Raw genomic sequence first — 27,521 nt, 5'->3', positions numbered from 1 at the left:
TTAGTGTAAATGGGTCCACACTGACTAGCGATCATCCCATACACTAGCACTATCTTACACACTAGGGTCAATTTACAAAAGGCAATTAACCCTCAAATTTGCAAATCTTTGGAACATGGGAGCACTCAGAGGAGAATGTACAAACTCCGTAGAGACCGCACCAATAGTCAGGAACAAACCAGGGTCTCTGGAACTATTATGCAGCAACTCTACCGCTGCTACGCCCCGAAGTGAATTAATTAGTCCTAACAAGTGGAACATAGAAATAATGAATGAGGATGTTGTGATTAACTGCAATCGAGGTGACAGAAAATTTGAGAAACAATGTACAATGGTCACAATATCTTGCTGAACCATACTTTCAATGTTATTTTTACCTGACTGGCTTATTATTTGGATCTGTATCTTTGAATCCCATCTCTTCTAATTTGCAACGACGATAGAGCTCATAGTGCCTGGTGTGGGTCTGTTCTCTCAGGTCTTCCATGTTCACACAAACAAGCATCTCTCGCAGCTTCACAAAGTCACTGTGATTCTCATTTTCCACTAAAAACAAATTTTTACTGTTAATTCGGAGTTGGAAAAAATTCTTGGAAGTAACAATTATATTGGGAACATAAAAGCTATTATTCATTTTAAAAACTTATCGCCACAACAAAGATTAATTTCATCTAATAAAAATTAAGAAAAACCACAAATTCAAAGAATGATCCAACTAATTATGTTTTATATTTAATACATCAATTGGAGATTTAAAATACCAAACAATATAAAATGTGCAAATGCCATTAAGGATAACTAGTAAAGATTGCATACCTGAACTCCCTTAACTGCTCTCTCCCCATCCCTCTCTCCATAGCCCAAAGTTGCAATTACAATTCAGCAAATTGTTTTCACTGCGTAAAATGTGTGCAATGAAATCAAATATAAGTGGGGCGATTGCTTTGCAGAACATTTACAAGCTGCATGCCAATCCTCAAGCTTTTTGTCACTTATCAATCTCACATTTTACTCCCACTATGTCTTCTGGCCCCTACCCGATTCTAATTTAATCTGTAACTTTTCACAATGTTCATGGAAGGTTTTAATCTAAATGTTTCTTTGGCTTCTCTCTCCAGATCGGCTATTAAGCTTGCTGAATATTTCCAGCATTTTTAGGGGGTATTTATTAAAAACTAAAGCACATGTGAAATGCACTGAAGCTTCTTGTATCAGAGAATGTTATTCACTGAACCTCTTTACCTTGGAGGTTGTGGAGATGAGATTATTGGGTGTGTTTACTGATGAAGTAGATATATTTTAGGAAAATTATGAATTAGACTATGGGTGCTGACACAGACGTAGAGGTGCAGATCAATCATAATCATGTTAAACAGTACAGCAGGCTTGAGGGGCTCCTATTTTTGTACATTATGTTTTCTTATTTCAAGCATCACACTGCCACAGTACTTTTGTTTTATTAGTCCAGATTATACCTGCCAGCCCACATTCCGTTGAAATGCACTAACATGACAATACCCAAGGACTAGAGTTTAAAGTTAAAATATGGAACATGTGAATGGGTCAGAATTCTTGGCCAATGAATTCTCATGGGAGAATTTTAACAATCTCACAACTAAACTCTGCATCTGGAATAAGTGAAAAATATTTTAAATAAAAGATTAATTAACTACTATGGAGATTTTGTACTGTCCATTCCATGTAGACAAATAGTAATTTTTCAAACTCGATCTTATACAATATCCATCATATGACCTTTACTAGAGGAGGTCTGGTAGTTCAGTTGTGAATTTACTCTCTCTAATGCCTAGGATGTATTTGTCAAAACGTTTGAAGAGTACTTCTTTCTTTTCTTACCTTGTACAACTCCCCAAGGATATTGACGAGCTTTAACCATTTTGTTCCCAACTTTCACTTCCTCTGTACTTCCAATCACAGCAAAAGGTAGATGGCCCTATATTTAAAAAAGTTAAAAATATATATAGAAATACAGAATACCTGGCTATTCTCTATTCGGATTCAGATAACATTATAAATCTTAAATTTAAATTGCTCATCTGCCTGTATACATTTTGTTATGGAACAGTGGGAAGTATATGCCTGGAATTTAAAAGAACCATTTAAAGTACATTAAGATTGAATAAATCTGTTTTTTTTTTACAATAAAAACATTAGTAAGGCAGTGCTGATAGCATGCAGCTATATTTCACCAACTAGTCAAATTAAAAATTAATTCTCAATTTGAAATTCTACTTTTGGGACAATATTATTTTTTTAACTAATAGTTTGTTTCAACATAGTCTTATTCAATAACTTACATTCATAGTTGAATTAATTTTTGCTACGGTTTCATCATCAATTGGAAACTGATAGATCTGTACACCATTGCTAACCAGTTCACCCATTATTTTGATTTTAAATTTATGAAGTTCATTTTTTGCAATAGTATCAGCCTTTGCAATCACTGGAATGATGTTCACCTACAAGAACAAAAACAAAGCTAGATATTGTAGAGTTGCTTATAAAAGTTCTGCAAGCATAAATTACACAACATTTATATCAAAGAAAATACCATAGAATGAAAATTCACTCTCCATTGAACAAAACCTCAAATGCACACTGCTGCTTGCATTACAAAGTTAAGTGTTAAGGATGCTTCTTATAGGACTTGACAAGGTAGGTAGAGGGATGATGTCTCCCCTAGTAAGGAGATTGAGAATTAGTAACGGTCTGAAAGGGGTTGGCGACTACAGGTGGAGATGAGAAGAAACTTTGTCAACCAAATGGAAGTACATTTTTGAAATTCTGTACCAAGAGGCCATGGAAGCTCATTGACCAAATGATCAAATGTGTTTCATTAATCACTGGAGTACTGGAAAGGGAAACAAATAAACGAAAGCTACTAAAATTGCACTTTCTAGCCTTTTAAGAAAGATGCTCATGCATCAAATTTCACAAAAACTGATATTTAATAACATATCAGCAGAATTTCCGTTGATCCAGCTGAAATATATTTAGGGCTTCAGATTTTACAATGTACGTCTGAAGAGAGTCTGATATCTGCCATCATTTCCAAATCACCAAGTTAATTTTAAGCTAATGCCCCCTGAATTCTAGATTTCCCAGAGATAATACTTATTATTCCTCATAATGTCACTTAATCATCATAATTACTTCAATAAAAATCATTCTAATCATTTATCTCAAGAAAACATACATATACCTTCCCTCCCAACTTCAATATTAAACACTAAGAAGCAAGATAGTGAACATGAAGTCAATTCTTCAGAAGAGGCAAAGTTAGCATTACTCGAAAGAACAGCCTAAAAAAGTTCATTTTGCCACAGGGCTCTGACATCTTCACTCTAAAACTGCTAAAAGGAAAAGTGACCTCAGCTTAAGTAAAGGCAACACCCATAAGACAGAGTCCACAGCCCTGTCTTCATCAATCCTCTTGGTGACCTCTTTAAATAAACAAACAGATTTGTGAGATATGTTTCCCATGCACAAAGCTGATTATTACTAATTAGTTCCTGCCTATACAAATGCTGGTTCACAAAGCAGAAAAATCAAGATACTTAAAAATGAAAAACTGCGAAAAATTCATTTTTGCACAAGGCATTTTTTCCTCTGAGGAAATAAAAGTAGAAAGACCGCATTGTTTTCCAAGTGACCACTTAAACATTAACAATTAAAATAATTTCAAAATCAGTTTCAAATAAAGTGATATACGCTTCTTAATTTTTCCAGTTTAAAATAAAAGAATAAACAGTCCCATTTGAACACAAGCAAAACAAACACAGTGAACATTAATATAACACACTGCATAAGACTGCTGAACATTAGTCTCATATCTACAATGTTCTGTGCAAAATATGAAGTCAATGCAAAATAGCATTTCTTCATTTAAAAGTTACGTTTGCCCATTAGATTATTTTAAAAAGAGTAAAATCTGGGTTATTTTCTACAAATTAACCAGCAACTAAATATTCCAGGATTTCGTTGCTTCAGGTGTGATAGAATGGGGGGTGGCAAGAGGTGGAGGTGTTGCATTGCTTATCAGGGAAGATATTACAGCAGTGCTTTGGCAGGATAGATTAGAGGGCTTGTCTAGGGAGGCTATTTGGGTGGAACTGAGAAATGAGAAAGGGGTAGCAACACTTATAGGGGTGTATTATAGACCGCCAAATGGGGTGCGAGAATTGGAAGAGCAAATATGTAAGGAGATTGCAGATATTAGTAGTAAGCACAAGGTAGTGATTGTGGGAGATTTCAATTTTCCACACATAGACTGGGAAACACATTCTGTAAATGGGCTGGATGGGTTGGAGTTTGTAAAATGTATGCAGGATAGTTTTTTGCAGCAATACATAGAAGTACCTACTAGAGATGGGGCGGTGCTGGACCTCCTGTTAGGAAATGAGATGGGTCAGGTGGCAGAGGTATGCGTTGGGGAACAGTTCGGGTCCAGTGATCACAATACCATTAGTTTCAATATAATTATGGAGAGGGACAAAACTGGACCTAGGGTTGAGATTTTTGATTGGAGAAAGGCTAACTTTGAGGAGATGCGAAAGGATTTAAAAGGAGTAAATTGGGACAGTTTGTTTTATGGGAAAGATGTGGAAGAGAAATGGAGTACATTTAAAGGTGAAATTTTAAGAGTACAGAATCTTTATGTCCCTGTTCGGTTGAAAGGAAATCGTAAAAATTGTAAAGAGCCATGGTTTTCAAGGGAAATTGGACACGGTTCGGAAAAAGAGGGAGATCTACAATAATTATAGGCAGCATGGAGTAAATGAGGTGCTTGAGGAGTATAAAGAATGTAAAAAGAATCTTAAGAAATAAATTAGAAAAGCTAAAAGAAGATATGAGGTTGCTTTGGCAAGTAAGGTAAAAGTAAATCCGAAGGGTTTCTACCGCTATATTAATAGCAAAAGGATAACGAGGGATAAAATTGGTCCATTAGAGAGTCAGAGTGGACAACTATCTGCAGAGCCAAAAGAGATGGGGGAGATATTGAACAGTTTATTTTCTTCGGTATTCACCAAGGAGAAGGATATTAAATTATGTGAGGTAAGGGAAACAAGTAGAGTAGCTATGGAAACTATGAGATTCAAAGAAGAGGAAGTACTGACACTTTTGAGAAATATAAAAGTGGATAAGTCTCCAGGTCCGGACAGGATATTCCCTAGGACATTGAGGGAAGTTAGTGTAGAAATAGCAGGGGCTATGGCAGAAATATTTCAAGTGTCATTAGAAACGGGAATAGTGCCGGGGGATTGGCGTACTGCGCATGTTGTTTCATTGTTTAAAAAGGGGTCTAAGAGTAAACCTAGCAATTATAGACCTGTTAGTTTGACGTCAGTGGTGGGCAAATTAATGGAAAGAATACTTAGAGATAATATATATAAGCATCTGGATAAACAGGGTCTGATTAGGAACAGTCAACATGGATTTGTGCCTGGAAGGTCATGTTTGACTAATCTTCTTGAATTTTTTGAAGATGTTACTCGGGAAATTGATGAGGGTAAAGCAGTGGATGTTGTGTATATGGACTTCAGTAAGGCCTTTGACAAGGTTCCTCATGGAAGGTTGGTTAAGAAGGTTCAATGGTTGGGTATTAATGGTGGAGTAGCAAGATGGATTCAACAGTGGCTGAATGGGAGATGCCAGAGAGTAATGGTGGATGGTTGTTTGTCAGGTTGAAGGCCAGTGACGAGTGGGGTGCCACAGGGATCTGTGTTGGGTCCACTGTTGTTTGTCATGTACATCAATGATCTGGATGATGGTGTGGTAAATTGGATTAGTAAGTATGCAGATGATACTAAGATAGGTGGGGTTGTGGGTAATGAAGTAGAGTTTCAAAGTCTACAGAGAGATTTATGCCAGTTGGAAGAGTGGGCTGAAAGATGGCAGATGGAGTTTAATACTGATAAGTGTGAGGTGTTACATCTTGGCAGGACAAATCAAAATAGGACGTACATGGTAAATGGTAGGGAATTGAAGAATGTAGGTGAACAGAGGGATCTGGGAATAACTGTGCACAGTTCCCTGAAAGTGGAATCTCATGTAGATAGGGTGGTAAAGAAAGCTTTTGGTGTGCTGGCCTTTATAAATCAGAGCATTGAGTATAGAAGTTGGGATGTAATGTTAAAATTGTACAAGGCATTGGTGAGGCCAATTCTGGAGTATGGTGTACAATTTTGGTCGCCTAATTATAGGAAGGATGTCAACAAAATAGAGAGAGTACAGAGGAGATTTACTAGAATGTTGCCTGGGGTTTCAGCAACTAAGTTACAGAGAAAGGTTGAACAAGTTAGGGCTTTATTCTTTGGAGCGCAGAAGGTTAAGGGGGGATTGATAGAGGTTTTTAAAATGATGAGAGGGATAGACAGAGTTGACGTGGAAAAGCTTTTCCCACTGAGAGTAGGGAAGATTCAAACAAGGGGACATGACTTGAGAATTAAGGGACTGAAGTTTAGGAGTAACATGAGGGGGAACTTCTTTACTTCTTTGGCTGTGTGGAATGAGCTTCCAGTGAAGGTGGTGGAGGCAGGTTCGTTTTTATCATTTAAAAATAAATTGGATAGTTATATGGACGGGAAGGGAATGGAAGGTTATGGTCTGAGCGCAGGTGTATGGGACTAGGGGAGAATACGTGTTTGGCACGGACTAGAAGGGTCGAGATGGCCTGTTTCCGTGCTGTAATTGTTATATGATTATATGGTTATATGGTACAGCTATCATTCAACATGCATTAAAAACACAAATTATACATTCAAATTCACATTATAATGTGATAGCAGCTGTGATTAGCCAAGTCCAAAATATTTCATATTGTACAAGTCCAATAATACAGCATGCTCAGGAATTTGGTAGTGCTGGGATGGCAGATGGCAGACTTGAAGGCCTGAGCTATCGGGAGAGGTTGGACAGGCTAGGACTGTATTTCTTTGAGAATAGGAGGATGAGAGACGATCTTAGAGATGTATAAGATCATGAGGGGAATGGATAGGGTAGATGTGCAGAGTCTTTTACCCAGAGTAGGGGAATAGAGGACATGGGTTTAAGGTGAGAGGAAAAAGATTTAATAAGAACCCGAGGGGCAACTTTTTCATACTGGGGATGGTAGGTATATGGAATGATCAGCCAGATGAGGTAGTTGAGGTTGAAACTATAACAGAATTTAAAATACATTTGGGCAAGTACATGGATAGGAAAGCTATAGAGGAATGCCAACCATATGTGGGCATGTGAGACTGGTGTAGATGGGCACCTTGGTCATTATGGGCAAGCTAGGTGGAATGCTGTACGACTATGGTTTTTCTGAGAAAGCATAACATGTAAATAATGCATCTTCAGTTACAATCATCAACAAAAAAATTCTGATGCTCATTCTTTAAAAATAAATTTGACCTACCTTGCTGTCCAGCTTTTTCATTGTCACTAAATCTAATGATTTAAGAGAATGGCCAGTGGGAGAAATGAAGTACAGACATGCATGGATACGGGTGTCATGATAATTGTGCAATGAACGTTTAATCTTCAACTCTTCTTGTAGATAGGCTTCAAACTGTGCATCAATGTAGTCAATGATAGGTTTATAGCTAATGAAAATCCAAAAGTATATGAATGAAAAGAAAGACATGAATATAGTTTATAAATTATTCATCGTATGTATGGTTTGAATATATTAGATTAGATCAGCTTAAATGCCAATATTGGACATTAAATATAGAATCTTTAACACTTCACACAAACATTCATGTTGTCACTTTTCAGCATAGACAATGAGTGCCAACAAAGTTCTACTTCAACTCGTGGGATTCCCTGACCTACTCAGTGAAGCGGCAGCATTCAGGTTGGCACATAAAATCTCATGTCCATCAACCAAGAGCACACAGAAACCTCTCGAAATGTTGGAAATAATGCACCACCTCCCTCACGACCTGAACTAGCCTGAAGAGGGTCCCGACTTAAAAAGTATTTTGACAATTTTTCTTCATGGATGCCTGTCCATCTGAGTTCCTCCAGCACTTAGTTGTTTTGCTATCAGCCACCTCAAAACACACAGTACTGGAATTAAGGCCATTTTTTTCAATCCCAAATTACTTCCAAGAATATTCATTCTTTGAAAACTTAAAAGGAACAAGTTAGAATTAGGACATCCAAAGCAGTAACGACTGGTTAGGAAGGACAGGAAAATTACTAAGCAACTACAGGCGCACAACCTTTTATCTGAAAGCCTTGGGACCAGACACTTTTCGTAATTCGGAATTTTTCGGCTTTCGGAATGGAAGATTTTTAGCGTAGATTTTAACGGCTGGCTCAGTGGTAGAGTGCTCGGCTCATATCCGCAAGGTCGCGAGTTTGCGCTTCGATCCCGGCAGTTACTCGATCGCAAGTTTGAGTCTTCAATGTAGTTTTTTCTTGCAGAATAGGAGAGAATAGGGAGGGTTAGGCTGGGATCATTCTCTGCGAGATGATCTTAGTGCGGGAGACAAGTGTAGGAGAGGTGTACTGACTGTGTGGGCAGAACTTAGGAATTGATTGCCCACCATTCTCAAAAGCCGCTGTGTCTCCCTGTCCCTGGGATAGCAGGGGGCGATCAAACAGCACAATACCCCCCTCCCCCTCCAACTCCAGAGGAATCCGCTCCCCGATGGGCCACTACGGCGACAAGTGGCAATTCGCCCACAGCCCGAGCTGCGCCACCCCAAGAACAAGACGTACCTTGCACACCATCAGCTTCTGCCCTACAGGGAGCGTGTTCCTCTGGAGTTGGAGCGGGGCTGGGCTGGAGTTGCTGATCTGGGATCTCTGTGCTTGCAGTGGGCCTGGGGGTCAGTGTCCCGATGAGGGGGCGCAGCTCGGGCTGTGGGCGAACTGTCATCTGTCGCCGTAGCAGCCCACCGGGGAGCGACTTCTGGTGGTCCTGACATCTCCGGCCTTGCAGGTGAGCAGGAGAGTGGGGTTGTTTTCAGTTGCAGAGGGAGAGGGCAAGGGCGGTACAGTTCCCAGTCTCAGCTCCTGTACAGGGGGGTGGCCGGAGACGTCACAGCCCGAGCTGCGCCCCCTCATCCGCAACCCCAAGAACAAGACGTACCTTGTACACTATCAACTTCTGTCCCTACGGGGAGCGTGTTCCTCTGGAGTTGGAACGGGGCTGGGCTGCTGCTGGCTGTGGGTCTCTGGGATCTCCGTGCTTGCAGTGGGCCTGGGGGTCGGTGTCCCGTTGGTCCTGACGTCTCCGGTGACTGGCACTGACCTGCTGGCATCGCCGACGTGAAGACAGTGCAAAGCCCCCGCGCCGGTGCAATGGGCGGGGAGCTGGATAGGGGAGGGAAGGGGTCACACACATGGCCGGATAGCAGAGGGGTGTAGGTGGGGTGAAACTGAAGGGAGCGACAATCTGCTGCTGCCTGCCCGCTGAGTTAAAAAGTTCCCACGCAAGATTCACGATACACTGTGTATCGCGAGTCTACCGTGGGAACTTTTTAACTCAGCAGGCAGGCAGCAGCAGATTATCAATTATTAACCCTCCCGCGCAATATACCCTCACCTTCTCTTTTATGAACGGGGATTTAGTTCCCCTTTCTTCAAGGACCGACCGGAGGTTCCGCTGTCACCTCTGCGGGCTGCCCTCAGTGAATATCTTCAAGGACCGAAAAAATGTCCGCTATTCGGAGCTTTTCGTTATTTGGAATTTCGGATAAAAGGTTGTGCACCTGTACAAATTTCTTATGATAATGTTAGAAAAGATGAAAGTTGGAAAATAGTATTAAATAGGCTCTTAATGCAGAGGTAACCCAAATACAACATAGATCACCAAGGGAAATAAGGATGGAGGTCAAAGAAGACCTGATCGTTCAGGCTTCCTTAGATATGCATAGTCCAAAAGACTAGCATATTCAATAAAAACAGGACCCCTGGCCTAGACTCTTCCAGTCTTTGGGAACATACTTACCATGTCTAGTTTCTCTAGTCCAGTTAAAATGTAATAGATTTCTACAATATACCCTTTCAATCTTCCAAACTTCATTGAATATAGGCCTAACAAAGCCAATTTCTTCTCGTACATTATTCTGGCCATCCCAGAATCTGCCCAGTGAAGAGTGATGCCATGGCAAACACCGCCTCACATGGAGACCAAAAATGCACATATAGCTTCAGAAGCAGTCTCACCAAGCCTTTTCCAGTGCAGCAACACATCCTCAGTCCTTGTCTTGAGGTGTCTCCCTTCTTCTATAACTAGATAATAATGTATTTTTTCTTCATTTACCCAATTTTTTTTTGTATCTACTACTAATTTACTCACTCATCCAATTTGTCTAAATCATGCCTGCTATTCTTTACATCTCACATTCCCCTGACAACTTTGTAGCTCCTGCAAGCTTGGAAATGTAAAATTTGTATTTTCTCATTCAAATCATTGAAATACACTGAAGAACTGTGTCCCAAGCCCATGCAACAATAATCACTTACCTATCTTCTTTATTTATCTGGTCTCCAAAGCCCACTGAATTGACAATGGTAAGTTTTAAACGTGCAGTGCTCTCCTGTAATTCAAAAGTTTGGGCCTTCAATTTTACTTGGTTTTCATAATGTGTTGATTGGCTGCTTTCAAAGCTGGTATTAAACAATGTATCCATAAGGGTTGACTTTCCAATGCCAGTTTCTCCTAAAATTACTAAAATTACAGAACAAAGTTTCTTAATCTTTGTAAGACTTCAGATTAATTAAGAACTAGAACTTATTGGAACCATAGGCTTCTAACTGAGTCTTAATTTCTCACTTTTCAAAATTGTGTTAAAGGAAGCATCAAAAAATGCAATCAATATTTAACAAGAACTTTTAAAGGCCTTAATTACATTCAACTACAAAACCTAAGACAACAAGTTTCAGAATAATTAAACCTGTCCAACGCTTGATTCAGAAAGGGAAAAAAAAAATCGAATTATATTCACAGAAATAGACTTATTGTGTTTAGAAAAACAGAAATCGGTGGGGGCGCTGCAAGCCGACAGCCCTGCCAGCAGCGTGTCAGCTTTTTTCTACTTTTTTTTTTGTGTGTTTAAATGTATGTTTGTAATGTTTCTCTGTGTGTCATGTGTGGGTGGTGGTGTGGGTAAGGTGGAAACCGCTTTGGTCGCCCCTTCCGCTCAGTGTGATAACGTCTTCTGTCCCGACGGCTTCTAAGTGGGCAAACCTGTTCACAAGAGGTACAACACCCGGGGACCTTTGCATTCCAAGTTTCCCTCCCTTTCTTACCGTCACCCACTTTCTCTCTTCCAGTACCTTAAGTGTAACAATCTGACGAATAAAACTGATTGATTGATTGATATAAATTGAGTCCCCAAGATAATGCCACTAATTCTATGATAATAAAATTTGAAGTTATGCTGCTATCACATAAAACATTTTCAATCCCATGCAGTTAAAATGGAAATTCACTTATTTAGCCCATTGTATATTCTCTTTTCAAACTTACAATCCAACATAACCCACATCTTTGCTCCACTGAATTCAAGACACACAGTGTTTAGACAGTGCCCTCCATAATGCTTGGGACAAAGACCCATTTTTTATTTATTTGTCCCTGTATTCCACAATTTGAGATTTGTAATAGAAAAAAAAAAATCACATGTGGTTAAAGCGCACATTGTCAGATTTGATTAAAGGGTTTTTTTTTAAATACATTTCTGTTTCACCATGAAGAAATTACAGGTGTGTTTATACATATATCCCCCTCATTTCAGAACACTGTAGTGTTTGGGACATATGGCTTCACAGGCATTTGTAATTGCTCGGATAGGTTTAATTGCCTCCTTAATGCAGGTATAAGAGAGCTCTCAGCACCTAGTCTTTCCATCACCTTTGGAAACTTTTATTGCTGTTTATCAACACGAGGAACAAAGTCAAAGAAGCCATTGTGAGACTGAGAAACAAGACTAAAACTGTTAAGAGACATCAGCCAAACCTTAGGCTTACCAAAATCAACTGTTTGGAACATCATTAAGAAGAGAGCACTGGTGAGCTTACTAATCGCAAAGGGACTGGCAGGCCAAGGAAGACCTCCACAGCTGATGACAGAAGAATTATCTCTATAATAAAGGTAAACCCCCAAACCTGTCCAACAGATCAGTAACATTCATCAGGAGTCAGGTGTGGGTTTATCAATGAGCACTGTCCGCAGAAGACTTCATGAACAGAAATACAGAGGCTACACTGCAAGCTGCAAACCACTGGTTAGCCACAAAAATAGGATGGCCAGGTTACAGTTTGCCAAGAAGTACTTAAAAGAGCAACCAGTTCGGGAAAAGGGTCTTGTGGACAGATGAGACGAAGATTAATTTACATCAGAGTGATTGCAAGAGCAAATTATAGAGGTGAGAAGGAACTACCCAAGATCCAAAGCACACCACTTTATCTGTGAAACACGGTGGTGGGGGTGTTATGGCCTGGGCATGTATGGCTGCTGAAGGTACTGGCGCACTTATCTTCATTGATAATACAACTGCTGATGGTAGTAACATAATGAATTCTGAAGTGTATAGACACATCCTATCTGCTCAAGTTCAAACAAATGGCTGAAAACTCAATGGCCGGCAGTTCATTTTACAGCAAGACAATGATCCCAAACATGGTCAATTCTTGAGTGGCCAAGTCAATCACCCGATCTGAACCCAATTGAGCATGCCTTTTACATGCTGAAGAGAAAACGGAAGAGAACTAGCCCCCAAAACAAGCATAAGCTAAAGATGGCTGTAATACAGGCCCGTGGTGATACAGAGCATCACCACAGAAGATACCCAGCAACTGGTGATGTCCATAAATCGCAGACTTCCAAGCAGTCATTGCATGCAAAGGATATGCCACAAAATACTAAACATGACTACTTTCAGTTACATGACACTGCTGTCTCCCAAACATTATGGTGCCCTGAAATGGGGGGTCTATGTATAAACACTGCTGTAATTTCTACATAGTGAAACTAAAATGTATAAAAATACCCTTTATCAAAATCTGACAATGTGCACTTTAACCACATATGATTTTTTTCTATTACAAATCTCAAATTGTGGAGTACCGGGGCAAATAAATAAATGATGGGTCTTTGTCCCAAACATTATGGAGGGCACTGGACATATGCAGCATACAACCAACATCATAGCTAATTCTCCCAATTGCCATCATTATCACCAACTGAAATGCTCGCCTTTCGAAATCCTGCCCGTGCACACTGCATTATCTGTCCTGATGCAGTCTCAACCGAAAATATCAAGTATCCTTTTACGACGTGTGCTGCTTGATAACTCGGGAGTTCTTCCAGCATTTTTGTTGCAGATTAGGTGGCACAATGGCACAGCGGTAGAGTTGCAGCCTTCCAGCAGCAGAAACCTGGGTTCTACCCTGACTGCGGATGCTTGTCTGTACGGAGTTTGTACGTTCTCCCCGTGACCCGAGTAGGTGTTCTCCAGGAGCTCTGGTTTCCTCCCACATTCCAAAGACATATAGTTTTGTAGGCTAATTGGCTTGGTATAATTGTAAATTATCCTGTGTGAGTAGGATAGTATAAGTGTGCGGGGATCCTTGGTCGGCTTGGACTCGGTGGGCCGAAGGGCCCATTTCAGCACTGTATCTCTAAACTAAACTAAATTCCTGTATCTGCAGTTGCTATGGCTTCATCTGCCTTATCTCTTTGCCCTGTCCAAATTGGAACTTGATTGCTGATTGTGGACAATGAGAATGCATGTGAACTGCAATTAAATGATATAACAAAATTAAACCAATGAGCTCTATTTGAGTGAATGCACTGTTGTCAATCCAACAGAGTTCATCATAACTCCTTCAGGTAAACAATTAACAACCAGTATTCCTTAAATAAATCATCCAAATGGATTCAGAAATCTTGTGAACATGGAGCTCAATCTTAGTTTGATCCTAGTCTGCTACCGATCATATGTATGCTCTCTCACAGAGGAAAAGAGGTAGGAAATTCAGCAATTTACTACCCTTTATCTGGTCCCTTGAGTTGTGTTAACATCACCAAGCCCGCAGATGAAAATAAGGATCAAAGCGAGACATGATTGGGCTTTGATACCATTATTCTCTACTTCAGACAGGATTAGGAACTCTGCCCAATACAATCTTCCTGCTATTTATAGTTTACCTTCAGTACAGAAAAACAATACGCTGAAAATCAAATGAAGTTGTGGAAACAATGAGATTTAGAATTTTGTCACTTCAGCTATTCTATTTTAATATTACAAATCTTTATAGGAAAACCTCTTAACACATATGAACATTAAACTTCCTTCTGACAGCAACTTTATTTTTTGGATCAGATTTATTATTGTCGTGTCTCCGAAGGCACAGTAAAAAGCTTTGTCTTGCATCCAATCTAATCAGATCTGATCTATCATACATAAATAAAATCGTCAAACTCATGTACAAAGGGGAAGATAGAGTGCAGGATATAGTTCTCAGCATTATAGTTTATCTGTCCCACAGACAAATCCAATGTCTTCAAAGGGGTAGAGGTGAACCAAACAGTACACGAGCTTGTGGAAGAACCAAACAGAAACTTGATAACAGAGGGGAAGATGCTGTTCCTAAGTCTGGAAGTGCACGCTTTAAAGTATCGGTACCTTTTGCCAGACGGGAGCAGGGAGAAGGAGGAATAATGGGATGGGACAAGTCTTTGATTATGCGGATTGCTTTACTGAGGTAATGTGAAGTGCGGATGGTCTGTTAGGAAGTCTGGTCTGTGTAATGGACTGGGCTACATCTACAATGTTCTGCAAATTCTTGCTGTCTTGGGCAGAGCTGTTCCCAAAATAAGAAGTGGAGCAACCTCACAATATGCTTTCGATGGCATATCTGTGGAGGTTTGTAAGAGTCACTGGAGACATGCCACATTTCCTCAGGAAGTTGAGGCGCTGGTGTGCCTTCGTGGCTATCACATCAATGTGGTTAATCCACAACATATCATTGGCAATATTAACGGCAGGGACCTTGAAACACTCAACCGTTTCCACTCACACCACAACTTATACAGATTGGGGCATCCACTCAAATCTTTTTTCAAGCTTCAAAAATTAGCTCCATCATGCTGACAATGACGGAGAGGTTATTGTCCTGACACTGTCACTAAGTTCTCTATATCCATGGTGCAAGGTTTAATAAATAATCATATTTATTGGTTCTTGCAGCCCTTCTGTTTAGAATCCAAGTTTCATCCTAATACCACTGACAATGAGATAGGAGTGCTTTCGGGGAGAAAGATGGGGAAAAGGGACTGCACAGGGGAGAGGTGAGGAGAGGGAAAAAGAGTTGCATGGAGATAAAGCATGCTGGGGGGTATGAAGAGAAAGAGGAAAATAGACGTAAGGCCCTGTTGCGGTTTGTAATGAGATCATGACTGATCAGTGTATCAGCCCAATTTGCCCACTTTCACTCCATTTTCATGGAAGTTCTTGCTGATTGATCAATCATGAAAACTTCATTGACTACAATGACAGTAATTTTGACAAAGAACTATATTTTCATACGTTCAATTATATATTTTTATGAAAAAGTGATTTATTTATAAAACTGCTTAGTCAAGTTTTTTTTGTCTCATTGTTCTGGATTATTTATCACAAAAAGTAACAATTCTGCATATCCTCAATCAAACCGATTACTTTACTGACCACCCTTCAACCAAATTAAATTAGAATACAAAATGATCACGTACTTACCAACACAAAGAATATTAAAGCCAAATCCCTGGGAGGTAGATTTGTTTACTAGTTGATCTGGTAAACTGTCAAATCCTACATGGCCTGACAAGGAAAGTGGCCGGACACTTTCACTCTGCAAAAGTAACAAAATTCACAAAGATAAATCTAAATTAAAATATTCTCAGCTTCTATTAATTTAATCAACATTCACAGTAATGAAAGTGTACACTTTAACATTAGAAGCATTTTTATTGCAGATTAGGCTTCCCTAACATTACCCATATTTGAAAGAATGTGTACAATCGAGACTAAAAATTTGCATTGAACCCCATGCAAATTGCCACTGACCAATCTTGCCAGCGTAATTTGAAATATGGGATCACCTTGAAGGTGGCAATCTACAACATTTCCGCCACCTTCATCATGATCCCACCATTCTCCAACATTTCTGCCACCTTCAGTGTGATCCCACCACAAGTCACATCTTCCATTCCCACCTCTTTCCACCTTCCAGAGATCATTCCGGTCAGCAATTCCTTAGTTCATTCATCCCTTCCCAACCAGATCACCCTCTCCCCAGGTACTTTCCCCTACAACCACAGGAGAAATAACACCAGTCCCTACACCTCCTCCCTCACATCCATCCAGGGACTCCAATAGTCATTCCAGGTGAGACAGGGGTTCACTGGCACATCCTATTGAATATAGTGTTACCAATGTTGTCCAACTATCACTCGCCAAACTTTGTCCTGCTCTTCCTCTCTTCGTTTTCTACTCACCCCAACAACAGTCTGAAGAAGGGTCCCAACCCTAAATATCACCTATCCATGTTCTTCAAGGATGCTGCTGACCGGCTGAGTTACTCTGGCACTGTGTGTTATTTTGTAGACCAGTATCTGCAGTGCCTCCTATCTACTGAAGTATAGATTTGGGAGCAGAATTAGGAAATATTAATCATAAGTGAAGTCTGATGCAAAGACAACTCACAAAAAACAAACCGTTATGGATATTCTTAAAACAATTAGGAAATTATGTAGAGCTCTCTGGTTGCCTGACATAAGAATCAGAGGGGCAATCCACACACAGCACATCATCTTGACTGTTTCATTTGGGAAGTGTTTTACCAACATTATTTTGTTGAATATGAGTTATTGAGATTGATATATTTTAAAAAAAAGAGAATTTTGTATTGATGGACATGCCATCTCCTCAGGGGAGTTTTAAAGCAAAATTCCAAACTGCCTGGAGGAAAAGAGTAGAGAGAAAGGAAATGTATGTATGTACATTTTGTTTTCAACCCATTTCTTTTTGAAGATTTTGTACATAACTATTCATTTTTGATGTGCTGTGTGTGGATTGTCCCCGTTTCTTATGTCAGGCAACCAGAAAGCTCTACGTAATTTTCTAATTGTTTTAAGAATATCCATAAGTTTGTTTCTTGCATTGTCTTTGCAACAGACCACTTATGATTAATGTTTCCTAATTCTGCTCCCATATCTATACTTCAGTAGATAGTATGTAATTTGTCTTACTTTTTACAATGAGCAAAGAGAATTTGATAACTGGAATATGTCACCTTTGTGCAAATGATGATGAAAATTGAAAAAAAGTGCAAGTGGAAATTTTAAATAAAAGCAGAAAATGAAGGAAAAACTCAGCAGGTCAGTCTGGATCTGCGGAAAGAACTTAGTATAGTAACTTCGCAAGACGGGAAGAAACATCAGAGAGTTGTGGATGCCACAGGAGATCCTTCTTCCCTGTGGCTATCAAACTTGACAACTCCTCCCCCTTCTGTCGTGGGGTAGACTGAGACTGACTCCTCCCCTCCCCAATCTTTGCACATCCCCCAAGCCTTTTCACTCATCAATTAATTTTCATTTCATGTATTTTGTGTTTTTATGACTGTTGCCAGATCAATTTCCCTCCTGGGATAAATAAAGTTCTATTGCCATATGCAGCTTTGGTCTGGAAACTAGCTTGTAAATATTAGACACACAAGAGAATGCGGATGCTGCAATCTAGAGCAAAAAATAAAGTTCATTTCACCGTGCCCCAGGAAAGCTGCCAACATAATCAAGGACAATTTACATCCCGGTCATTCCCTCTTGTCCCCTTGGGCAGAAGATACAAAAGCTTGAAAGCACATCCTTCCAGATTCTGGAACAGCTCCTTCCCGTCTGTTATCAGGCTACTGAACAGAGTTCTTAAATGTTATACATGTATTTCTAATTTCCCAATCATTATTGTAATCCTTGCTTTTTTTTTTAAACCTGCAATTTTCTGTAGCTGGAACGCTCTTCTACAGTCTTGTTTATTTTTCCCTTTGCACTGTTGTACTTGTGTACAGTTCAAATGTTTGTACTCACGTATGCTATGATTTGACTGGATAACAAGTTAAACAAAAATTGTCACTGTATTTTGTTACATGTGACAATACTAATCTAAACCAATTAAAGGCAAGGTTGGCGACCTGCCCAGTTGGTCAGATGTTTACATGTAGGATAAGAAAAAAATGAGGAAAATGATATAGAAATAGAAAATGGAAGACACTGGGAAAATGTAACAGATCAGACAGCATCAGTGGAACTGCATTTGCAGTTCCTTATGTCTCAGATAAAGTTACTATGGCTGTCTAATCTAATATTTGGACATGTCCAGTAAGCCAAACTATGCACAGTGGAAAAGAGAAAGGCAATAAAAGGAGACAGGATGAGTGTGTTATCTAAAGTATGATAAATCAGTACCAAGTTCGGAGGGCTGCAACATTCCCAGATGGAAGATGCTGTTGCTCGAGCTTGTACCAGTACTCAAAGTGCAGGCCGGAGACCATCTCATTCTTATCCCAATGTCTCTGGTCTGCACTTTGAGTACTGATATAACCTCGAGGAACAGCATCTTCCATCTGGGAATGTTGCAGCCCTCCGAACTTGGTACTGATTTAACATACTTTAGATAACTCACTCATCCCGTCACCTTTTATTGCCTTTCTCTTTTCCAATTGGAATCTCTCAAGTTCAAGGTTGAGTGCAAGTGCTCCACGAACAATCACAAATCAGTGCTTGGTTTCTTCAGAAGAGACCACATTGTAAATGCAATATAAATAAGAAGATGTGCCAGTGAATTGCTGCTTCACCTGGAAAGATTGTTTGGACCTCTGATGGTGGGAAAGGAAAAGGAGTGAGCGCAGTTGTTGCTCATCCTGATGCTACAGGGAATAGCAAGCAGACAAGTCAGCGAAATAGATAGGAAAGAGAGGACCTTCATGAAACTCCAAGATGAAATAGGTGTCTGATGGTGGAATCTTGTAGCTGGCAGAAACTAGAAATGCTTTATAGGCCAAAGTTAGACACAAAAAGTTAGAACTGTAACAGCCTATTGCACTTTATCTGCTTATTTATGTGTATATTGAACTGGACTATTCTGTATTTTTGCTTACAATATTCTGTTGTGCTGCAGCAAGCAAGAATTTCATTGTCCTATCTGGGACACATGACAATAAACTCTCTTGACAAAAAGCTGGAGTAATTCAGCGGGTCAGACAGCATCTCCGGAGAAAAGGAATATGTGATGTTTCGGGTCAATACCCTTCTTCAGACTGAGAGTCAGAAGAAAGGGAAACGAGAGATATAGATGGTGATATAGAACAAAAGATATGTAAAAAAGTAACAATGATAAAGGAAACCGACCAATGTAAGCTGTTAGGCAAGGTGAAAATGAGTTACAGACAATGAAACTCACCAGGACAACATTGACAATGGCTAGGGTGGGGGAGGGACGGAGGGAGGGAATGCAAGGGTTACTTGAAGTTAGATAAATCAATATTCATACCAGCTACATTGTAAGCTACACAAACAAAATATGAGGTGCTGTTCCTCCAATTTGCACTGGATCACACTATGATGGAAGAGGCCCCGGAAAAAAGGTCAATATGGGAATAGGAAATGGAGTTAAAGTGTTTGGCAACCAGGAGATCAGGTAAGCCCAAGCGGACTGAGCGAAGGTGTTCAGTGAAACGATCGCCCAGTCTAGGTTTGTTCTCGCAGATGGATAAGAGTCTGCACTCTGAACAACAGATACAGTAGATGAGGTTGGAGGAGATGCAAGAGAACCTCTGCCTAACCCAAAAGGACTGTTGGGGTCCCTGGACAGAGTCGAGGGAGGAGGTATAGAGACACGTTGCATCTCTTGGGGTAGCAGGGGAAGGTACCTGAGGAGGCATTGGTTTGGGCAAGAAGAGATGAGTTAAACAGTTAGTTTGGCCAAATTTGGAGTATTGCATGCCGGTCTGGCCACTCCATTACAGGAAGAAGTGGAGGCTTTAGAAAGAGTGCAAAGGTTTATCAGAATGATGCCTGAATTAGAGGGTATTAGCTACAGGGAGGTTGGACAAATTTGGATTGTTTTCTCTGGAACACCAGAGGTTGAGTGGAGTATGGAAGTATATAAAAGGATGAGGTAAATATAGGTAGACAGTCAGAACATATTTCCCAGGATGGAAATATCAAATACTAGAAAGCATAGCTTTAAAGCGAGATGTGCGGGACAAGTTGTGTTATATAGGTAGCGATTGCCTGGAACACACTGCCAGGGTTGGTGGTGTAGGCAGATACAATTATGGCATGTGGGGAAAAAGAGTGGAAAATTAATTGGACATCAATTTACAATATGTTCATTTGTACTTATTTGGTCAATAGCAACAGTCAAAATAAGTTTAAGAAATATGCATGTAACATTATTTTGAATGCCTTTCTTTTGAAGCCGGGCAAGATTTTATTTCTGGCGAATACAACGTCACATCCTGGCAAGAACTGGAGAAACTTGCAAAACAAGTTTCACTGACAGGAACAAAGAATCCATGGGAACAAAGTTGATTTAAGTATTGACATGCAACAGTACACCACAATGTTTGGGCCGAACGTGATGCTGAGATACTGATCTCATCTGTACATGATCCATAGTCCCTCGCACTTCCATGTGCCAATCTAAAAGCCTCTTACACGCCCCTGATTTGCCTTGGTGAAAGGTTGCATTGAAAGTAACCTTTAACATTTTGTGAAAGATGGACAAGAGACGGGATCCACGACTTGCTGTAGTCAGTATTTTATACAAATGGGACAGCGAGCCAAGCCTTATCCCCGCCCCTAGTGCAATCCACATTCCAGAGTATCACCGCCGCCTCACCCAGCAATCGCCGCACACAAAACTTGTCAGGAAGTCTACATACCGGTTAATTAACGGGCAAATTATATTTTTGACACCCAAATGTTGCAAGTGCGCCCACGGAAGAAAATCTCAAGCACGAAATCAGTGCAAATCCGCGACCTCAGAGGGTTTGATTCGCTGGGGGAAACTTCCAGTTACACCCTGGCCTCGAATTCCTTTCTAAGACCGAAGAATGCGCTGTGTAGGGTTACTGAAACTGTTAAAACTCCGTCCCCCCAGCCCTCTCCGCAGCGGACAATCAACTTATTTTACAATCGCGCACAAGTAGGGACATACACGGAGCAGCTACTCCCATCAAACTGCCCCGGGGCGGGCGGGGGGGCAACGTCCAGTCGCGGTGACCTTTTGGCTATATTTCTTTGTTGTTTTTTTTAAGTACATAACACGACCCTCGGAGAACGGCTGGAAACAAGCGAGATGAGAGGACGGGGTGTGCGGAGGGAGGGGAGCCGCTTACCATCTGCCGGGTGATTTCAGCCGAAGCCATTGCTGGTGAGAGCGGAGCCCGGAGCGCGCGCCGTGACGGTTGGAGATTGGAACGCGCGAGATCCCCGCTCCCGCAGCTTGAGAGGCACAATGCGGGGCGCACCCAACCGCCGGCGGGGGGGGGTGGTGCGGAGGGAGGCAACCATCAATTCTAAATACCAACAACTTCAAACGACCTCATCTGAGTGTATTAAAAAAATCATAATAATGGTGCAATGACTACTATTCTGCGCAAACGGCTGGTCTTTGCATTGCACTTCACTTCTCTTCTCCCTTCTCCCTTCTCCCTTCTCTCTTCCCTCCCTCCCCCCTTGTCACTGTGGTTGCTCCTCGATGGTCCGGGCAGGCGGGTGGCGTGGGACCGGAAGTGATTGGTTGCTAGGGGGAGGGGCGGGGATGGGAGGAGAGGAGAGGAGATGGGATGAGAAGAGAAGGGAAGGGAAGGGCAGGTCTGGTCTGCGCACCCAGCCGGGAAACAGGCGTAAAAATAAAGGGAGAGGCGGGCGCAATGATGTCCTTTGCCTTCACCGTCTGTTGAAGAAACGCCTCGCTAAGATTAAAGCGAGGGCGCTCGCAAATGGCAACGGAGTTTAGTTGTAAAGCCGTGTGGCAGTTCCTTTCGGAGAAAGGAGGGAAAGTGGAGAGCACGGAGCTGCTGGAACATTTCAGAGATTGTTTGAACGACCCCAAGACAAGGGAAACGGCTCGAGGGCAGTTCAAAGAGTTTGTGAACAAAGTGGGGTTGGTGGTCCAAGAAGATGGGGTGAAGTACATACGCCTGAAGAAGAAATACCGGGGCAAGACGGACTGGTCTGAAGCGTCTGCCAGTGATAGGGGTCATGGAAGTAAAGAGGATGGCGGGGGAATGGAAAATGGTGACAGGCAACGTGCAGTAATCGGCTTCCAGTCAGCTGCACAATCGCCACAACCAGGCTCGGGCGATGGGGTGTCGATAGATCCTTCTGCACTACTCTCATCCCCCGAGGTCGAATGCGGCAGGGTGAACAACTCGTGTTCTGAAGAATGCAATGAAAGTAATGGGACTGTACCCGAGGAGCAGAGGAGTATTCAACAAGATGGGCGAATACCATGGCACGCCCATACTAATGACTCTCCCAAACACTATATTTCATCAAGTAACAATTCAATCGTGTCAAATATAAACACAGAAGGGGGGAATCATATTCAAGTGGGCATTAACCATGTCGCAAAATCGGAGAACGAATCTCTTCCATTAAGTGCCGATTTGGACGAAAGCTTGCCAAATCCAGATTTCAGTCAAGCTGTTCCAAGTGCAAAAGATGGTGCAGATCTGCTCGCTGACACCTATAATTTACTGAATATTTCAAAACCTGACACTGATGGAAACGATACAGTAACCTGGAAATTGCCCGAATGCCCTGCAAAACAGACGCTGGAATCTAAAGGACTGGAAAACGTGGATTCCAGCGTGCATGACACAAAATCAAAGAATCATAGTGTAAGATTATCTGCATTACACTGCAATTTTTCACCCACCCAAGTCAAGACGAGCCCCGATATTAATACCAGAAGACCTTCCCGAAAACGTTTACAGCGCAGTCTGGCGGTAAATCGGTCAAGCAGTGTGTGTGATGAAGGAAACACGGGTGAAAATCCAACCGATGCATCTGGTGTTAACAGTGAAAGCTTAAATACACCGAGATCGAGCAGGAAGAATTTTAGGGAAATGATGATCAGCGGTTCACCCCAACTAAGGCACAGCGTCGTTTATGGTAACCCCGTCGTGGCTTTCCCAAATATCAAACAAGGAGATTCGGGATTCGGAAGAAACGATGTTGACTCCTCTTCTTTGACTTCTGCAAAACTGGACGATGAAGGTAGTGGACCGGTAACACTTGATCCCTTGGAACACGAGTGGATGTTACATGCCTCCGAAGGCAAGTGGGATAGTATCGAGGCGCTTTTGATAGCCGATCCTAGTCTCATCACTTGGAAAGATTTTGTAACAGGTTTTACGTGCATTCATTGGGCAGCAAAACATGGTAAACCAGAATTGCTGGCAATGCTGGTCAATTACGCAAGAAAACATAACATTCCGATCAATATCAATGTTCGATCCGGTGGCGGTTACACTCCACTGCATTTGGCTGCCATGCATGGACATACAGAGGTGGTGAAATTGCTGTCTGGTGCATATGATGCAGATGTAGATATTAGGGACTACAGTGGGAAAAAGGCATGGCAATACATGGGCCAAAACATCGCTGAAGAATTGGGGAATCTTATCGGTGCATCTACGAGTTCTGACTCTGAAAACGCACTGCGGAATGGAAATGGGCGTTGGAGACTATCGAAAGTTTTTCCCGCCAATTTGACATACAAATTGACTAGTGCCCCTGAAGAAGAGGTTTATTGTGATGGCACAGCTGCAAAAGCAGTCAACTGGAAATCCACAACTAATAAAATGAAATTTAATAGAATAAGGTTTAAAACACAGATTATTCATTCTGTACCCTCGCTTCGAGGACAAAATGATCAAAGAGATCCCAAAAGTGCATTGAAACTTAGACCCAAATCGACTATTTTTGGATAAAAACATTTGAAGCAAAAAAAAAAAAAAAAAAAAAATCCACAAAGGATCAAATAATGATTAGACAAATGATTTTCTTTTAACTATATTACACTTCTGATATGGTTATTAATCAATTGTCTATTTGAATCTCTTCACCCTAGGGAAAATATTTTTGATATTAAGGGTGCCTTCCAATAACTTATTGCTTATCATTTCCAAATGTGGGCTGCATGCTGCAAGTAACACAGTGGTAATTGCACTTGTTTTGTTGAGTTGAGATTCATATTTGGTGGAGAAGTTGTCTTCTTTAAGTCATTGTACAGTGTTTGGAAACATAATCACCATGTTAAAAATAACAGGAGACCATTAAAATGGAACAGGAAAAAAACAGTATATTTTTTATAGAACGATGAGGCCAATATAAATGTCACAGTAATAGAATGGAGTTTATGTATGGTAAATATATTGGTGGCCAGCTTCATTGGTTAGAGGCCCCGAGTCATGTCACAGTGCTTGTGTCAAATTATGTGAATGTAATTCTGAAGCACATTGAAATAATTTTGAGTAATTTAAAAAAATGTAGTATTTCATTTTAGAAATGCTGCCTTAATTTAGTCAATAAGGTACTTCTTGAATGCTGCAAGTGTTCTAGCCTAAAGGGCAGCTGCTGCAGAAGTTATAACTTGATGTGCTGCTTTTGAATGTACTCATGATGGTGAGTTACTTTGGGTTAAATACTTGGTGTAATTCTAATATGTAGGGAGGGCGTATTTTAAACTGAGGTCACACTAAATGTTACTATATAGGATTTGTAAATCTAAAACCTCTAATCATTCTTAGGTTATGAAATAGGACATTTCAACCACTTTTGTTATGATTAAATTTAAGGTAAGATATTGCGAGAACTCTTAGTAGGCTTTACATTCTAATAATTTTAGTTAGAAACATGATTTGTTGTAACTCATTTGAATGCTGCCAATAAATTGAACTCGTAGCCACCCGTAATGCAGCTGTTGGAAAATCGTGTCGAAGGCATGTATGTTGTGGAACTGAATTTGGCTCAATCGGTCCTGTTCATACTGCCTTGAAAATATCAGCAATGCATTTTCAAAACAAATGCTGGTTGAATAAGTGGCACATTAATTTCAGGCTTACGAGAATTAAGAAATGTGTGCACAGGTTGTGTTAAAGGAAATAATTAAATGTTTTCAAATACATCGCAGTTTGTCTTGATAACTATTAATTGTTGAAAATTGAAAGTTTGTAATCACTAATGGCTGATGTTTAATTAGTTTCTTCAGATTTATTGCAAGTCATTAGTTTTCTTTATGCAGTTTAAAATTAACTTGTTTTATAAATCTATTCATTTAAAAGTCAAACATTCCTCGTGCAGAATAAATTTCAGTTGAATGTAATAAAGTCTGATTTGTGAATATTTCCACAAAGTTAGAAAATGTCCAAAAGCATTGTTTTTAACTTATTGTTTATCTCTAAAAGACCCATTGGACTTAAGATCACTATCAAATTAATTAAAATATTGAGCATTATGGCCATTGAAGCATATGTTATAACTCAACTGCATTCCATGAAGCACTGAACAAAGCTCTTTGATTAAGAAAATTAATGTACAGTGTATTTTTAAACGTCACACACTTAAATATTTCAAATGTTTCAATGGGTGTTGAAATTATTTTCAGATCAAATTTCTTACTTTTTTTAGTCTGGTAATCTTGGCATTTATGTTTTAACTCATGGCTAAAAAACTTGGTTCCACTCAACTTATTTTATCTTTATTGACTAAATATACATTTCCCACATAATATGGTGAATAATTTTAAATAATCTCAAATGAATACCATTGATTCTGAGTTGACACTACCAAATTAAACTCTATTTGTTGTAAACTGGCAATTTTATTCTTAGAACCATAAAATGGCTGATCTGAAAAAAATTGCAAATCAATACCGTTGCAGCATAAGATAGCTTGTAATGTTAGTGACTTTGCCTGGGAAGAGCAGATTGAACTATATTCTACACCATTTTGGCATTTATTATGATGAGAATTTGAATCCTGATTAATGTGAGGAAAGAAAAATCTTTCCAGATGCTATTCATGATAAATACAACATTCACTTTAGAAAGATATATTATTTGATGGTCAAGAAGGAAGCTAGATTATTCTCTGGCATTTCAGGGCGTAGAGACCCATTCAAACCAGGAGCAGCAGCAAATGACACCATTTGTTAAGTGGAGCAGAAGGAGGAAGTAAGGCCAACAGAGGAATCTGGCTATGACTAGATGTTGAGAGACCAGAATCTGTAACAAGCAAGCTGTTGTGGGATCAGTATTTTTTGGTATCATCCTCGCAGCCATATGTTACTGATAGCATGGATCCAGCATGTTACGAGGACCAGGCCAATCTTGAACCACTACATTCCATATTGGTACATATGCAAAGCTTATAATAATATAGATTTATAAAATTTACATGTTTTTAAAAAGGAAAGACTTGACATTTTAATAATTTATGCCACAAAATAAGTGATAATCTGATACTCGGAAAGCAAAGATGTAGCTAGACTATGATAATGGTACTACAACATATTTCTTTGTTTTTTTACTTGTGGATGTTATGCTATTTTTCTGTTTGGAAACGATTTGATGACTTGATTGCATTTTGTTTACTTTTGCATTCAAAACACAACGACACTTTCTATTTGTAAACCTAACTGCACATATCAATGAATCATCTCTTTTGAGTTAAAATATGCTTTGTTACTAATTGTTGCTGTTTTATGTCATTAAACATTGGTACAAAAAACATAATTACGTGTATATCATGATTGACATGAAGTACATTAATTTGAGGACCCGGTAATACATTAAATTGCCACTGATAATTTGAATCCGTGCTGGGTTGGAATTATCCTGCATGTTGCATATCAAGGCTGAGGGAAGCCATTCAGTCCTTTGGTTATCAACAAAGATATTATTATTTTTTATTTCCTGCAATTTATTCTTTCTCATGTGCTGATCATCTTCCTTTTAATTCATTGCCACTTATAAAAAGAATAGATAAAATACTGTCCCATTTAACCTACCAACTTGTGCAAGGTAATCAGAAAATGAAGGCGAAATCAAAGGAAGAATGTGCAAACTTTGCATACAGAGCATCTGACGCCAGGATCAAATCGAAGTTCCTGGACTGAGGCAACGTCTATCTACTACATCACTCTTTGTTATAACACTAGGAAAGACCCAATATGCCTGAGGTATTCAGCGGGTCAGATAGCATCCCAGGAAATCTTGTATAGGTGATGTTTCAGGTTAGGACCCTGGGGAACATGGATAGATGATGTTTCAGGTCACCTATTGGGACCTGATAGGTGACCTGAAATATCACCTATCCATATTCTCCAGAGATGCTGCCAGACCTACATAGTTATTCCAGCACTTTGTCTTTCCTTGGTAAACCAACATCTGCAGTTCCTTGTTTTTACTTGTTATAATAGTAACCTTGCTTATTGCAG

General features: G+C 40.1%; 2 protein-coding genes across 4 annotated transcripts in view; one reads left to right on the top strand and one right to left on the bottom strand.

Moving 5' to 3' along the window:
• The window catches only part of septin10 (septin 10), a 33,094-nt gene extending 11,528 nt beyond the window's left edge, over positions 1 to 21,566 (bottom strand). For all 3 annotated transcript variants that reach the window (XM_055637081.1, XM_055637080.1, XM_055637082.1), the window contains exons 1-7: positions 21,409 to 21,566; positions 15,747 to 15,861; positions 10,489 to 10,684; positions 7,424 to 7,610; positions 2,319 to 2,480; positions 1,858 to 1,954; positions 378 to 546 (exon numbers count right to left, since the gene is read on the bottom strand). In XM_055637081.1, the coding sequence (XP_055493056.1) occupies positions 378 to 546; positions 1,858 to 1,954; positions 2,319 to 2,480; positions 7,424 to 7,610; positions 10,489 to 10,684; positions 15,747 to 15,861; positions 21,409 to 21,438 (956 nt within the window). In that variant the 5' untranslated portion in view covers positions 21,439 to 21,566. The remainder of the gene's footprint in view (positions 1 to 377; positions 547 to 1,857; positions 1,955 to 2,318; positions 2,481 to 7,423; positions 7,611 to 10,488; positions 10,685 to 15,746; positions 15,862 to 21,408) is intronic.
• Positions 21,567 to 21,829: 263 nt separating this feature from the next.
• On the top strand, positions 21,830 to 26,823 carry sowahca (sosondowah ankyrin repeat domain family Ca). The gene has a single exon (XM_055637078.1). The coding sequence runs from the start codon at positions 22,015 to 22,017 to the stop codon at positions 24,010 to 24,012; it is 1,998 nt and encodes a 665-aa protein (XP_055493053.1). The 5' UTR covers positions 21,830 to 22,014; the 3' UTR covers positions 24,013 to 26,823.
• The last annotated feature ends 698 nt before the right edge of the window (positions 26,824 to 27,521 follow it).

Source organism: Leucoraja erinacea, chromosome 6 (assembly GCF_028641065.1).
Source record: "Leucoraja erinacea ecotype New England chromosome 6, Leri_hhj_1, whole genome shotgun sequence".
Lineage (NCBI taxonomy): Eukaryota > Metazoa > Chordata > Chondrichthyes > Rajiformes > Rajidae > Leucoraja > Leucoraja erinaceus.
Note: the sequence above shows the minus strand (reverse complement) of the source record. Positions and strands in the feature narration are given on the sequence as shown.

Coding starts and splice junctions, on each gene's coding strand:
- sowahca (XM_055637078.1), top strand. CDS start 22,015: ATGGCAACGGAGTTTAGTTGTAAAGCCGTGTGGCAGTTCCTTTCGGAG.